We start from the raw sequence: 14,000 nt of genomic DNA, 5'->3' as shown, positions 1-14,000 counted from the left end.
TAGGAATCTTTCTAGACCACAACTACCACTTTGGCATCTGCATACTAACACTAGTAGCCACATAGTAAACCTTCAACTGCCGCCGCATCAAACTGTAAACAGGTACCGGCCGACGCGTCTCGGATAAGAATACCTTTTAAACTGCCGTAGCAAACTGTAATTGTCGGTACTTCTCGGACAATATTTTCATGGCTTTCAGAAGCTTTCACTTTTAATAAAACTTGATCTGAATAAGAAACTTTATCAATCGTATCCCATCCCATCAAGGCTCAAGCCATCTTTTATTTTTTATTTTTTGCATCGCCAACCAATATATTGAACATCTATTTTGACTACCCTCGAAATGATTTACATGGAGGCCGAATCTCACTACGAATCTTGGAGCGCCTTGCCCCTCTTTGATCGAGTTGCGTCTCCCGATCCTGCCAAGGACTTTGTCCCAGATCTAAACGACTATGAATCACCAACATTCGAAATAGATCTTCTCTCAGAAACTTATGACTTTGACAACTTCCCCACATACTCTCTACCAACGGTGGATTCAACCAAGACTTTGTACTCCGAAGAACCACTTGTTTGCTTCGACTTTGACTTCGCGAACCCGGCTATCGAAAATTATATAACCACATCGTCGGGACTGTTGGACGCAGTGCCAAGCCAGCTTATCGCCCTTCCCACCTTCACACGGCCAAGCAAATGCCCATTCCCTAGTTGCAAGTCGGCCACAGTCTTTGAAAGCGGACGGGACTTTAGGCGGCATTACCGGCAACACTTCAAGCGCTTTTTCTGTCGCTACTCAGAATGCCCTCAGTCAGCTCAAGACCTGCAAGAAGTCGGCACCAAAGGCTTTGCGACTCGCAAGGACCGTGCTCGGCATGAGTCTAAGCACAAACCAACAGTGCGGTGCCCTTGGCAAGACAAGGAAGGACAACAATGTCTGAGGGTCTTTAGCAGGGTGGATAACATGCGAGATCACTATAGGCGGATACATAAGTGTTGACGAGGGATCGGTGTGCAAAACTGCAGATAGTTACTCATAAAAGGCAACATTTGCGAAAATCAATAACAATATCTCCATAAATATCCCATTAGACTTTTTGAGTTTCATAAATGATGACGAGTTTGGCGCCGATCGATGCTGTTTCCAGCACCAATTCATAATATACTCCATAGTAGCCGAGACCCTGCAGCTCATTGGTACCAGCCCTGTTTTTATTGCACAATTAATGACACTCTATTCTGCACGCGACTCAACGGCTTTCAACACTTACATATTGCCTCTACGCGTGGCTGTGTCTAAGCGAGATCAGCGCGGTCATTGTTATTGCTGCGTTGCTTTGGCCCCGTACGTTCCACAACAATCTGGCCACTGCAAGGTATTTGCGGCCGCTGGTTAAATTCTCTTAGTAGTCTGCCTCATTTGGCAGGTGCCAATAATATATTTTACCCGCGTTTGGCTGGCCATGCTACCCAAAAGGCTTCATACATATCTGGCCCATATCGTTTACTCGGTTCCACGTTTACGAGCATACGCCTCTCGTATCAATGTCGCAAACAAACATACGTCATTGGTTACTATGCCGGGTTTCCGCGAACCATTGCTGTGCCGCAAAAGGATGCATCGGCACTCTAAAGATTGCGATCCTGTGTTAGAGGGTGACTTGAGTCAAGAAGTAACGTAACAAGTGAGATAATGAAATTAATTACCTGAGGGCAATTTAAGGTTTCAACCTCCGAGGAAAGCCATTCGTCGTGGGATATAATCTGCAATAGGGTAGGCTTTGCTGTTTTTTTCGGAGCATTTGTGACTGTTTTGGATTGTGTCTTTGGGGTCCTTTTGCTTTCAAGGCTGGTGAGTTTGCAAGGAACGAGTCAGTCACGGCAGGCACTGAGTCAAACACTGTTTCGTAATAATCATGATTTGTTGTTGCAAAATTCCAACGAAGCTTTGCGCGGTCAGTCAAATTCGCACACGTCGATACTTTTTGCTGGCATTGGCCCAGTATTCATCCATGAGTGGCTGAACCGTAGTTGATTCTCAAGTCCAACCCTAATAGTGCCCGGCGGAATGAGACGTTTTCGGGTGTCTGTAGCCGAGATGTGGATAGTAACGGTAACCCTAGTCAAATGAGACGTGGGCAGGGTTCATGGTTGTTGAACCTTGTTCATCAGAATGTTGATGCCGTTGACCTACGGAATACCATCTTTCACATGTATTTGTTCCCAACCCACGTGGCTATACCAACATCCGCTGTATATTCATTGGTTGGCTTTATATATTGATACAGGTAATTTCAAGATCGCGAGCGGGAATTTCCTTGTCGGATCAGAGAGATGCTCTACGCCGTGGGGGTAAAAGTCAAATCAGATAAGAGCACAGCAACCGGCAATGCTCACGGGCTACAGTGAATGTTCGTGATATGATTATGGCTTCCTCTATATCACTCACATATCCACAGTTATTCCAAACAGTTCGAGTTCTGTAGATAGTGGATACGTCTTCCAGGATGTATGTAATCTAGCAGCCGGTAGTTGAAACACCTGCCATGTAGAGGTGAGGAGCCCAGCATCGCCAGTATGCACGAAGTACGGATATGATGATCTCAATTGTGCTTCCCCTGCTGCTAGTGCGACCGGACTTGTCACATTTGCTGTATTCCCAAATTATGTCAGTTTCAGTCAGCGATGACAGGCATGCCAGATAACCGTTTTCGTCATCATCGCCGTTAGATGGACAAGGGCAGCGTAGCTTCAAACTGTGAAAACGGTTTCATGCATAATGCATGTGTAGATTCCAATGGCGTGAACACCCCTACCGTGAACATCCTGATATCTTCGCATAGATAAGGATATGTCAAGACGGCAGACAGCGGCTATACGGACCATGTCCTAGAACTAAGACATGGGTTAATTGAAAACGGGATTCGGGATTCTGTACTCTGTACTCTGTACAGAGTACTTCGTCGACATGGGGGAATAACCACCTTTTCCCGCCCCTTGTTGAGCTAAGCGTTTTTAATATGGAAAACGGAGTTCATCTACAGTAGAGTCGACAAGATCTGCAATCTATCAGTGCTTAAATGCAGTTCCAGCTACGCGACTTTCAGGTACCGGCAATGGAGATCTTGGCTCAGATTCTAGTCTAACTAACACACAGGAAAGGGGTTGTAGATCGTACAGCTAAATTCAGAGCCTCCTGCTAAACCTAAAAGGGCTAAGTTGCCCAAACCTTATTCAACGCAGTTGCAGTGCATTCGGGAGCCAGCTCCGCGGGATATATGTGATGGCCGGCAGTTTCGTAGTGCTGATCATAAAAGTGGTCATATTTAAGGCCTGTCGCCCAGGTAGACTTTTGCCAGGGCACAATATAACACCGCGGCTACCTAGGTAAGTGAGGCTTTCTTCTGTGTTGATAGATGGTCGTTTCACTAGTCCAAACACAGACCACGGACAACGACCGAACTCAATATCCCGATCCAAGGATTGATCCCTAGATTTAGGCCTACTCACGGCCCTTTGATACTAGCATCTAGCACCAATCGCTTGTGTAAGTCTACCAAGCGTGTCGAGCTAAAGACAAAATGAACCAAGAGTTTGTTCCAAGAGCCGGATGTTTTCTGATATCTGTAGCCTTGCAGGGAATGAGAGAGCACGTCCATACGTCAAGGTCTCTCTTCACGACTGTCTGGTTGGGGACGCTATTCGCATTGACTTTGGATCAGTCTTTAGGCCTAACAATACAATCTTGACTAACAACTGCATACGGGTCAAGATATTTGCCATCTAATGATATATAGTTAATAGCAACAGAACTTTGTAATTAGAGAATGACAACGACTTGACTTGTTAATTTATTGAATAACTGTTACCAGTACAACCTTGCCATCATGGAAAACTTTCCCACCGAGTATTTTCTCAACACTAGCGTGCGCCTTCTCGAGTATATTCGATACCGAGACAGCAATTACACCCGAGAGGAGCGCATCGAGAATTTGCACTATGCTTACAACAAGGCTGCCCACCACTTTGCTCAGCCTCGCCAACAGCAGATGCTCAAGGTAGACCCTAAGCGACTACAGGCTTCCCTCCAAACAATCGTTGGCATGGTTGTATACAGCTGGGCAAAGGTGTCCAAAGAGTGCATGGCGGATCTATCTATTCACTACACCTATACTCTCGTTTTGGATGACAGCAGCGATGATCCCCATCCTGCCATGTTGAACTATTTTGACGACCTTCAAGCCGGACGAGAGCAGGCCCATCCATGGTGGGCACTTGTCAACGAGCACTTTCCCAACGTCCTTCGCCATTTTGGACCTTTCTGCTCATTGAACCTTATCCGTAGCACTATGGACTGTAAGATACCGATTCTATTATTCACCCGTATGAAGAAGCTAACGGCGGTGGAACAACAGTTTTTGAGGGATGTTGGATTGAGCAGTACAACTTTGGAGGATTCCCAGGATCTGATGACTACCCTCAATTCCTTCGTCGTATGAATGGTTTGGGTCATTGTGTTGGGGCTTCTCTATGGCCCAAGGACCTGTTTGATGAGCGGAAGCATTTCCTTGAAATCACGTCAGCCGTTGCTCAGATGGAGAACTGGATGGTTTGGGTCAATGATCTCATGTCATTCTACAAGGAATTCGACGATGAGCGTGACCAAATCAGTCTGGTCAAGAACTTTGTCACCTGCCATGAGATCACTCTGGATGAAGCTTTGGAGAAGCTCACCCAGGAAACCCTACACTCGTCTAAGCAGATGGTTGCTGTCTTCTCGGACAAGGACCCTCAGGTGATGGACACGATTGAGTGTTTCATGCATGGCTACGTCACGTGGCACTTGTGCGACGCTCGATACCGCCTCCATGAGATTTATGAAAAGGTCAAGGATCAGGATACAGAGGACGCCAAGAAGTTCTGCAAGTTCTTTGAGCAGGCGGCCAATGTCGGCGCCGTTGCACCCTCGGAGTGGGCTTATCCACAAGTTGCACAACTGGCAAACGTTCGGGCCAAGGACGATGTGAAGGAGGCTCAGAAGCCCATCCTAAGTTCAATTGAGCTAGTGGAGTAACCGAAGGCGAGTTTGGAAGTATGTTTTGCGGGTACGGATACTCGTTTGGAGAATGGTGGTCTGTTATAATGATTACAAATAGTTCGGTCGTGTTTTGTTAGAATGAACAGTTGAACAAGGATAATTACTTCGGAATAGGCAGTTGAAACTGAATGTCTGTACGTAACCTGAGCCTGTAACCATTTCCCACTTGAGTGCAGGCTTTTGCGTAACCAAGTCTGTACACCCGTCGGTGCGACAGGGCTACCCCCAACCCTGCAACTGCATCTGCAGCTGCAGCTGGCAGACTGGTAGACTGGCGCTACGAACTGTAGTGCGATGCGGGAATCTTGTACCCGCTCGGAGGTTGGAGGGAGCTGGCACATTCTCTAGACCCGCGAATTGATCTTCAAAGCGCTTGCGTTTTGTCCAGATCAGTGACCATACCCTTGCCTTTTCGCACCACCCAAACGTCCACTGAACGAGGCGTACAGAAACCACACAAGATAAGGTTTGATGCCTGCTTGAGCACTATGAGGGACACGACACTTCTGTAAAACTCTATCCTTGCATTATATTGTAACATCGTTTAACTTCTCCACGCCCATTCCTTCCCGTCTTTCCCCCAACTTCAATTGTATGCCAACCAACAATCATCAAATTATCATTATTATTGTCGTTAGTCATCATGGATTTCCCAAAGCCTAGACAAGTCCGAGAGACGAGCCTGTTGATGTACTACCTAGACGTCGTGTTTCCTCTGCAATGCATCAACCCAAACAACAATTGTCTGGGAAAGAGAGAGTGGCTGTTGACTATACTGACCTCTGCGCGGCCTACGTACTATGCCACATTGTGCATGTCGCTCCTCTATAAAGAATCGCTTTCAAGCCCTTGCAGATCTGAACAGGCGATGGTATGGAAGAGAGAGAAGACATACTACTACATTCTTGCACTCCAGGAGTCTCAGAAGCTGCTGGGTGGGCTCGACAAGACATTTGGCATCACAAGGCTGAAAGGTACCGTCGTTGCCCTTGCTTGCATGCTACAGCTTATCAGTTTTGAGGTAAGACGAATCCACCATTGTTTCGATGCTCGATGTCGATGCTCGATATCCGATCTACGATTATCGTTGGTCACTAACAAATTAAAATAGTCTTCGCACCTAAGCAGGGGAGATTGGCGCGTTCACCTCCATGCGGCCAACATACTCATTCCTGTCTTGGTTGAGGGATGGTCCACAGCTTTGCAATCAGGCCCCCCAGCCACCTCCATATGGTGCGAGCTGGATGAATCACACTTCGGCTCGACTGAAGATCAAACCTCTTTGAGCTTCGAATACGTCGGAGCTTTGAGATTCCTGTCAAACTCACTCGCCGCAGTCGGCATCCTGTCTTGCATATCTATTGGCCCATCAGCACCATTTGAAGATTACGGCCATCTCCTGGACCAGCCAGGCCTTATACAGCTGGACGAGGTGCTGGGGTGCAGGAATTGGACCATGTTGACTATTCTCGAAGTGGGTAAGCTGGATCGTTGGAAGCGACAGGAGCAAGAACATAATCGCTTGAGCCTAAAGACGCTCGCTAGGCGCGCCATGATGATTGAGGATATGTTGTCAGACGAGCTACAAAGGCTACCGACAGACGAGACGCTTCCAGACCTCATCACTCAGATTTACGCCGCCTCTATCATGACGTATCTGCATACAGTAGTTTCCGGACTCAATCCCAACCTTTCAGAGGTTCAGGATAGTGTGGCCGGGACGCTTCAATTGTTGGAGAGGCTCCCAAATCTTGAAGCTGTCACGAGCGTTACTTGGCCTCTAGCTGTCACAGGATGCATGGCCTCAGAAAGTCATAAGGACTTTTTCAGAAATACTCTGAGGTCGTATGAGGCGACATTCAGCTCCTTAAAAAAGTATGACGGAACTCTTCAGGTCTTGGAAGACGCTTGGAAGAGAAGAGAGATAGATACAGAGTCTCCAATGAGATGGGAAGACTTGACGGATCACCATGGGCTTCCAGTGCTACTTTGGTAGGGATGGTATCGGCGCAGAGACTACGGATACCGATACCCGAAGTCTTTCTTCTGCATCAGCTACCCGATACATGTAAGTTTGATGCTCACTTACAGATGATGCATGCAGGGAAGTTTTATTAGATGTTATGGGTTCGACTCATTTTGGCGTTTAAACAGGGATTGGCATGATGCATGATTTAAATGGAATAGAAGAGCGGAAAACGTTTCCCATGTAACTTGAATGATGGACTTTCAATATATATTTCTAGTATACTTTTTTAACCGTGAACCGCATCTTCTCCATCTATCCAACCAATCGTGCTGAAAGCAGTCTGGAACCATGGTGGGCGAATCAGTGCTGTGTCCCTTGATTGTCTCGACATGGCTTGACATTGTTTAGCCCGTACGACAAACGATATTGATCATAGTGAAGGAGTGTTGATTTCAAGCGAGGGGATTTGTCGAAGTTCCTTGTGAAGATCCCCGCAACGAAACCCAGTTGGGAAATGATTCATTCGTGGGGCCGAAGTGGAAGAATGCTGAGATTTGCGACAGGCAATTCTTCCTCTGTTGGGCTGGGTAGATGATAGAGGTGCTGATCTGGCACTGCAGTCTCAGCATGCTTTGGCTGCGACCCATATGGTAGCGCATAAAGCAGCGCTAACTCCCGAGTATGCGAAAACCTCGAGCCACGAGACATCAGGGTCCATCTCATATGAGTCGATCAGTTTAGCGGCTGCGAGCATCTTGGAGATTGGGGGTGAGTGTTTGAGTGGATAGTAGTAGTAGTAGTGGTAGTGGTGTGATGCAATTGATGTCGTGTTCGTGTTTGTTTGATGGGAAGAAATTGTTGAGATGTTTCTAATCGGTTCTGGCCGATGGTTAATATCTTAATTGTCTTAATGTCTATGCTCTATCTACCGACCAAAAATATCGCAGATATGCGAGAAAAAGGCCTGAATGATGCTGAGTTGGTGTGAAGCTGAAACGTCAGTAAAAGGCCTGAATATGCAAGCGTCGAACCGAACATCCGGCCTAAACGGCGTCTCGTCTAGCATTGCCATTACCGATTCCATCGCCATTGAGGCTCAGCATAGAATGCCATCGAGCTTCACGATCACTCTTCTCTCGTCGGCAACATGGCAACGGACTTGTCGGCGCCGACAAACCCATGTTCAACTGATGGTGGGTTACATCCAAGGGTCTGTTCTTTTTAAGCTTTCATGACAGGCCGGCAGAGACGTAAAATCTGCCGTCGGTGTGTGTGAACCCTTGAATAGGTCCCTTCTTTTTAATTTAATGCATGGCATTTGCTGCCCTACAGCAACAGCGCGAAAAGCGAAAATTAATGAAAGCATATCTATGTTGTGACGGAGTGGCTTGATACCCCAGATGAAGTTACGACACTGCTGATCTGTACATACCCACGCCTTAGTATTCACCAATATATTTAGCGCGACCCTTAATACTACCCCTGCTGTATCAACCTTGACACTGACTCGCCTTGTTTCTGTCTCTGTCTTGGTGGGCCTGCTGGCCTGGCCTCACTGTGCTCATCCCACTTTACACCCACACATACATGCCTGTGCAACGTATTACAGGGCTTGCAAGTGTGGTTACGGAGCATGTTTGACCATTGGAGGAATTACGAATGCAACACTCACGCATATCGAGGCACCGATTCTTCAGACCTATCCACTTAATCAACATACGTGTTTCATTCCATTGATACCCATCCAAGAGGCCTGACCCTCAAAACAAACTAAATACATACAACACATCAATTACTAACACAGCGACGCGAGACAGATCAGCAAACATGGAGCTTAGGCCATCCATCCCCACCCACCAAAAAAAATTACGAAAATCCACCATCTATCATCGCTGGCTTTGAGGCCGGCAGCCAGCTGATTTCACCTTGGGTCAAGGTACACATTCAGTGGAGGCTTGTTCCATGCAAGATATACTCTGCTATCTTGGTACCAATCGCGGCTACTTTCGGCAAGGCGAATGTCAAACTCCCAAACTGTTCTTGCCAGCATCATGCGCATCTCTGCGTAGGCAAGGCTAACAGACGTGTTAGTCGGATCATCTATCCTTGAGTAGGGAAATGATTGAGCTGGCTAGTCTAGTAACTTACTTCATACCAATACAATTCCGTGGTCCGATTGAGAATGGCTTGACCGCATCCAGTCGGTCACTACTGAAACGCGCATCTCCGAGCCAACGCTCTGGAATGAAGTCGTTTGGTCGGGTGAAGTACTTGGGGTCGTAGTGCATTGCCCACATGTCGTTCTCAACCAAGGTCTGTCCGGCAAGAGCGGTTAATGTCAGCGTCAGGTCTCCCACCGTTTGCAGCACTCAATGACTCGCTATCACACTTACGTCCTCCGGAACAAAGTAACCGGCAACAAAACTGCCGCCTTTGGCGATCTTCCGTGGTGAGCCTCCCCCTGCTACAGGTGGGTACATGCGTAGAGCCTCATCTAGCACTGCCTGCATGTACCGTAGTCCCTGTGTAGATACAAGGTCAATAGCATCCGCTTGTGTGTATGTAGACCGGACCTCTTGTGTCAAAAGTTCCAGCGTGCGTGGATTGGAGCATAGGAAGTAGACGGCTGCAGAGAGCAACGTAGCAGTTGTCTCAGAACCAGCTACGATCAAAACCGAGGCGTTCGATGCAAGCTCGTTAAACTCCATTCTCTGAAAGAAAACGTTAGACAAATGCAATTACCAGAAAGTATAAAAAGAACATACAGATCCTTTGGCTTTCAGCCCTTGTGTGATCTTGCCCACGAAATCTGGTCTGTCTGTTTCCGTGTCAAGTCGCTTGCGCACCTTCATGCTGGCGAGCTCTTTGTTCTCTGCAAACTTGGTAAGAAGACCCCGAGGAAGCAAAAAACCAATGTACGGAGCAATTCTTGGATATCGACCCATCTCGGCCATAAAAGCAAGACTCTTGAGACTCTCAAAGGCCAGAGCAACCCAGGGGTGGTAAGTAGAGTTATCAAGACAACCGAAAGACTCTCCAAATGCCAAGTCACCGATCATGTCAAATGTCGTAAAGGTATACCATTTAGAAATGTCAACAGGCTTTATACCACTGGATGACTGCTCATGGAGACGCTGGAATAGCTGATTGACATATGCTTTGAAGGTAGGCTCTTGTTCAAGCATGGCCTGGGCGGAGAAGCCATATGCTAGAGCACGGCGGAAACGAGTATGATTCTCTCGATCACTACCAACAATGTTGTCACCATTTGACAGTACTATGATTGGGTCCTTGCCATGTTCAGCCTCACCAGACTTGCGATGGCCGCGAACATCCTTCATGGCGTCCGGGTGGTTGAACGAGAGCATGTTTGGCCCAATACGGACAACTGGACCATACTTCATATGAAGGGCAAGATGTCTCTTGTGAGGAAGTCCACAAAGCATGAGGAGTGTGTGGGGGATTTGTGTCATGGTATTAAGCCAAGGTCCTGGATAGTTTCGCAGGGGGTGAAAAAAGAGGTTGTATACGAGCATCACCAAAAAATATGCAACCGCCTATAAGATCCAATATTAGATGTATCCAGACCTATGCAAACAAGCAATGGAACATACTGTGCCACCTGACAAGGCCAACAAGGGCCACAGGGAGTATTGAAACATGACGTCTGAATATTCGAAGAGTGCATACAGAAAAAGATTGTGGTTCACGTCTTAGGTTCAACGCAGTATTAGGTAGGATGTTGGTAAGTTTATAGGTCTATACTATTGAACTAGTGACGCCCTCAAGAGATGCTCTCTAGTTTAGGCCTTGAAGTTTTGATGCAATCCCTGAAAACCTTAACTCCCATTCGACACTGGCTTGTTGGGCTAAGTCATCATGCAATCCTAAATCAGGCCCTCCAAACGCTTGCAACTTTAACGTGTCCAGATCATCTTAGCTCCCCTCCAGGCTCACCGTAACAACAACCCTGGTCATTTCCTTCGCCCGTAGTATTCCCATCTACACTACAATGGTCGGTCCTTGACCCTCGTTCCAACTTTTACTGACAACACCACGTCCGTCCAGTTTCTAGTTTCGATATTCATTGGAAAGCTACAATGTTTTTCCAATTTCAGACGATACTTATTTGTTGACATAGTTGCTGACTTGCCAGTCTCGAGGAGGAGGCAATAAGCAAGCTTGAGTATTCATACTTTCCGAGCTGCATGCCGGACAGTTATGATATTTTAGCTGTATCATCTGTTAGTGCTGTCTTCCTGCTTGTGACTCCAATCGACGAATGAAAATACCTTTGCGTCTTATCGTCAACAATTGAAAGTATAGTTGGAGATGACTGCGAATCGGAATCTCCCTCAAGTACGTCCTTATCCGCTTTATTTCTATCATAAAGCTGATGCGGAACATGGTCTGTGAGGTATTGGTCAAAGTCCCTCATATAGAGGCTGGCAATGATTGGAATGACTCCCAGTGCCATAGCGAAGTAGTAGACATTAGCATATGAAGCTGTGTAACTATCCGCCATAGCTCGGCTGACCACCGTAGCAGTGCTGTTCGTCATCCCAGGGAGAGCCTTGACAGCATCTATCCGCCCCGTCTTGGCAGCCTCAAGAAGACTGGGGAAAGATGACTGTGGAATGTCCGTACCTCGCAGGGCTGAAGTCAGATGGCTTCCAATTTGTTTTGGGTACTGGTTGCTGTAGAGGGATATGAAGGCGGCGGTGAAAATGGAGCCAAAAAAGGGGCGGGAAGCAGCAACAACAGCTAAACGACTTGTTAGAAACATCTCAACAATACAAGTAGGAATACATACAGAAAGCTACACCCAAATCTTCATCTGTCGTGATAAACTGAACCATGAGCATGGTGATGTCCTGAGCCCAGGAGACAACAAGGCCGGCAAAGAATGACAAAGCGATGGCTGCGTTCTTGTTATCTCGATTGATAGATGACATAGCTCCTAGGAAAGCCGTGAGCCATATAGCCCCGGCAAGTATTTGCCAGCGGATATGCCTGATGAGATGGAACAAGTTTCCCAGAACCATAATACCAGCCCATGTACCGAATGCGGCAGTCGCTGTCATCCATGCAGTCTCTTCCCAGTTTTTCAAACTGGATCCGAAGATATTAATGACTTGCTGAGGGTAAATGATTGTGAGACAAAGATTCATCGCGCCCATTATGGAGCTGATTAGAAGGATGCAGACAAAGCCGCGGGTGTCCTTAAAGAGGCCAGGCGGGACCATAGGTCGCTCGGGCTTGCCAAAGACCTCGTACAAGGCGAACACAAGTAGAGAGCCAAGGCCAGATGTCATTAGTCCGATAATCTTACCAGAGTTCCAAGCGCTGTTCGGCTTGCCTCCCCAGGAGACACCAAGGAGAAAGAGGGATACTCCGGCGGTGACAAGGAAGAGACCTATCCAGTCGAGCTTTGCCAGTTCATCCCTCTTGCGAGCCTTTTTGCCATGAAGTTGCGTAAATGACGGAGGGTGGTACCAAACAACGATAAGTGAAGTTGCGACCGCTGTATACATGTCAACATCATTACCATGCATTCGATACAAGAAGAAGGCAACTTACTACTCATGATGATATAGATGTAAAAGATCCAACGCCAACTGCTTTGTATGCTGAGACGCTGACCCAAGTAGGGGCCAGCAGTCATGACAATGCTGGGGACAGTTACAGCGAGGAGACCAAGGAACTTGTGTTTGTTACTCATCAGTTCGCCAATGAATAGAGGGCTAGCACCTGCTGGACCAGCAGCAACCCCGAGCATTGTCATGGCAGCCAGGAGGGTATTGAACTTGTTAGCTGTGCATCCAACGATAGCACCAACAAGGCCAAGGATATGAGTAGCTATGACAAATGGTCGTCGCCCAAATCTATCCGTAAGACGACCCATCACCAGGATGCTGACAGCTTGACCCATCGTCCATAGAGTCGAGAAGAGACTTTGGTTATCGCTCTGGCCAATGTCCTGGAGAATGTTGGGAAGAGCAGAGGCTGATGCTTGAAGAACAAAGTAGGTAGTGCAGACATTGAGAGAGAACCCTGCGAAGGAAGCTATCACACGAGGCGAGGTGTAATATCCCTCTGGAAGCTCATCGGCTGTAGTGGCGAGGGCTTGGGCTCGCAACCTGTCGTCTGGCTGAGATTCAAGGTCGACACCTTTTTCGTGAACTGTAGCAGTCATCTTTGAACGAATAGGGCGGTCGATAGGGCGGTCTTGAAAATGAACTGGCAAGTTCGTATGCTGTATCTAGCACTCCCGATGGTCGTAAGAGGGGTGAACTTGACTTGGATCCGTGATTTATATGTACTCGCCATAGATATAACCTTATTTAGACGTTTCATTTCGACTACCACCATACAACTCATAGCTGTAGTATGGTAGACTTCAACTGTAACTCTCCAGGGTGGTAGCTTAGTAGTCGATTCCTATTGTGCCGAAGCGACACGGATTCTTCGGAGCGACAGTTAAGGTGAGATAAGGGAGACAATAAGTCGGGGTTCCCCAATTGTGATTGGATGACAAGGTAGCAAAAGCCCCGAAAGTCCAGCTGGAAGGCCTGACGTAGAGTCTAGAACGTATGACTAGACATGGTTTTGTCGGCTAACTAATCTTGGTTGGGAATAGACCCCTTGCCTCGATGTCTCAGTAAGCAGGGGACGGACTTGAACGACCACTGAGACAATCGGGGAAAGGACGGGACAGGACGGGACAAGAGGAGACAAGAAAAGTGAAGATATGAGGCCGTTATATCAACAATAAGAAGGACAACTATGGACATATGAGAGTCAACGGTCAATATATATAAACGTCATTTCCATTGACATAGAGTTTGGTGGCGAAAAAAGAAACGAATCAGCGTCAAGTGCATGCAAACAATTTTGTTAAGACGAAGGACTGTTGAGAGCAAACTGCACGAA

General features: G+C 47.2%; 6 protein-coding genes across 6 annotated transcripts; 3 read left to right on the top strand and 3 right to left on the bottom strand.

Moving 5' to 3' along the window:
• Positions 1-326: 326 nt before the first annotated feature.
• FGSG_03536 (uncharacterized protein) lies at positions 327-1,082 on the top strand (the record flags this gene model as incomplete). The annotated part of the gene is made up of 1 exon (XM_011323871.1): positions 327-1,082. A coding segment is annotated over one exon (674 nt), but the record flags the coding sequence as incomplete, so codon positions are not given.
• A 2,769-nt stretch (positions 1,083-3,851) lies between these two features.
• FGSG_03537 (trichodiene synthase) lies at positions 3,852-5,219 on the top strand. The gene is made up of 2 exons (XM_011323870.1): positions 3,852-4,356; positions 4,416-5,219. Exons 1-2 carry the CDS (start codon positions 3,888-3,890, stop codon positions 5,072-5,074), a joined length of 1,128 nt encoding a protein of 375 aa, XP_011322172.1. The 5' UTR covers positions 3,852-3,887; the 3' UTR covers positions 5,075-5,219.
• Positions 5,220-5,741: 522 nt separating this feature from the next.
• Positions 5,742-7,094, top strand: FGSG_03538 (uncharacterized protein; the record flags this gene model as incomplete). Its single annotated transcript, XM_011323869.1, has 2 exons — positions 5,742-6,119; positions 6,210-7,094. The coding sequence occupies 2 exons, from the start codon at positions 5,742-5,744 to the stop codon at positions 7,092-7,094; spliced, it is 1,263 nt and encodes a 420-aa protein (XP_011322171.1).
• Positions 7,095-7,275: 181 nt separating this feature from the next.
• On the bottom strand, positions 7,276-7,892 carry FGSG_03539 (uncharacterized protein). Its single transcript, XM_011323868.1, has one exon. It carries the CDS (start codon positions 7,819-7,821, stop codon positions 7,690-7,692), a length of 132 nt encoding a protein of 43 aa, XP_011322170.1. The 5' UTR covers positions 7,822-7,892; the 3' UTR covers positions 7,276-7,689.
• A 1,096-nt stretch (positions 7,893-8,988) lies between these two features.
• FGSG_03540 (isotrichodermin C-15 hydroxylase) lies at positions 8,989-10,729 on the bottom strand (the record flags this gene model as incomplete). Its single annotated transcript, XM_011323867.1, has 5 exons — positions 8,989-9,142; positions 9,216-9,382; positions 9,461-9,778; positions 9,833-10,624; positions 10,682-10,729. The coding sequence occupies 5 exons, from the start codon at positions 10,727-10,729 to the stop codon at positions 8,989-8,991; spliced, it is 1,479 nt and encodes a 492-aa protein (XP_011322169.1).
• Positions 10,730-11,286: 557 nt separating this feature from the next.
• FGSG_03541 (uncharacterized protein) lies at positions 11,287-13,263 on the bottom strand (the record flags this gene model as incomplete). The annotated part of the gene is made up of 3 exons (XM_011323866.1): positions 11,287-11,831; positions 11,881-12,591; positions 12,648-13,263. 3 exons carry the CDS (start codon positions 13,261-13,263, stop codon positions 11,287-11,289), a joined length of 1,872 nt encoding a protein of 623 aa, XP_011322168.1.
• Positions 13,264-14,000: the final 737 nt, after the last annotated feature.

The sequence above is a fragment of the Fusarium graminearum genome, chromosome 2 (genome assembly GCF_000240135.3).
Source record: "Fusarium graminearum PH-1 chromosome 2, whole genome shotgun sequence".
NCBI classification, from domain to species: domain Eukaryota; kingdom Fungi; phylum Ascomycota; class Sordariomycetes; order Hypocreales; family Nectriaceae; genus Fusarium; species Fusarium graminearum.
The sequence above is the reverse complement of the archived record's forward strand: the minus strand, read 5'-3'. Positions and strand labels throughout refer to the sequence as shown.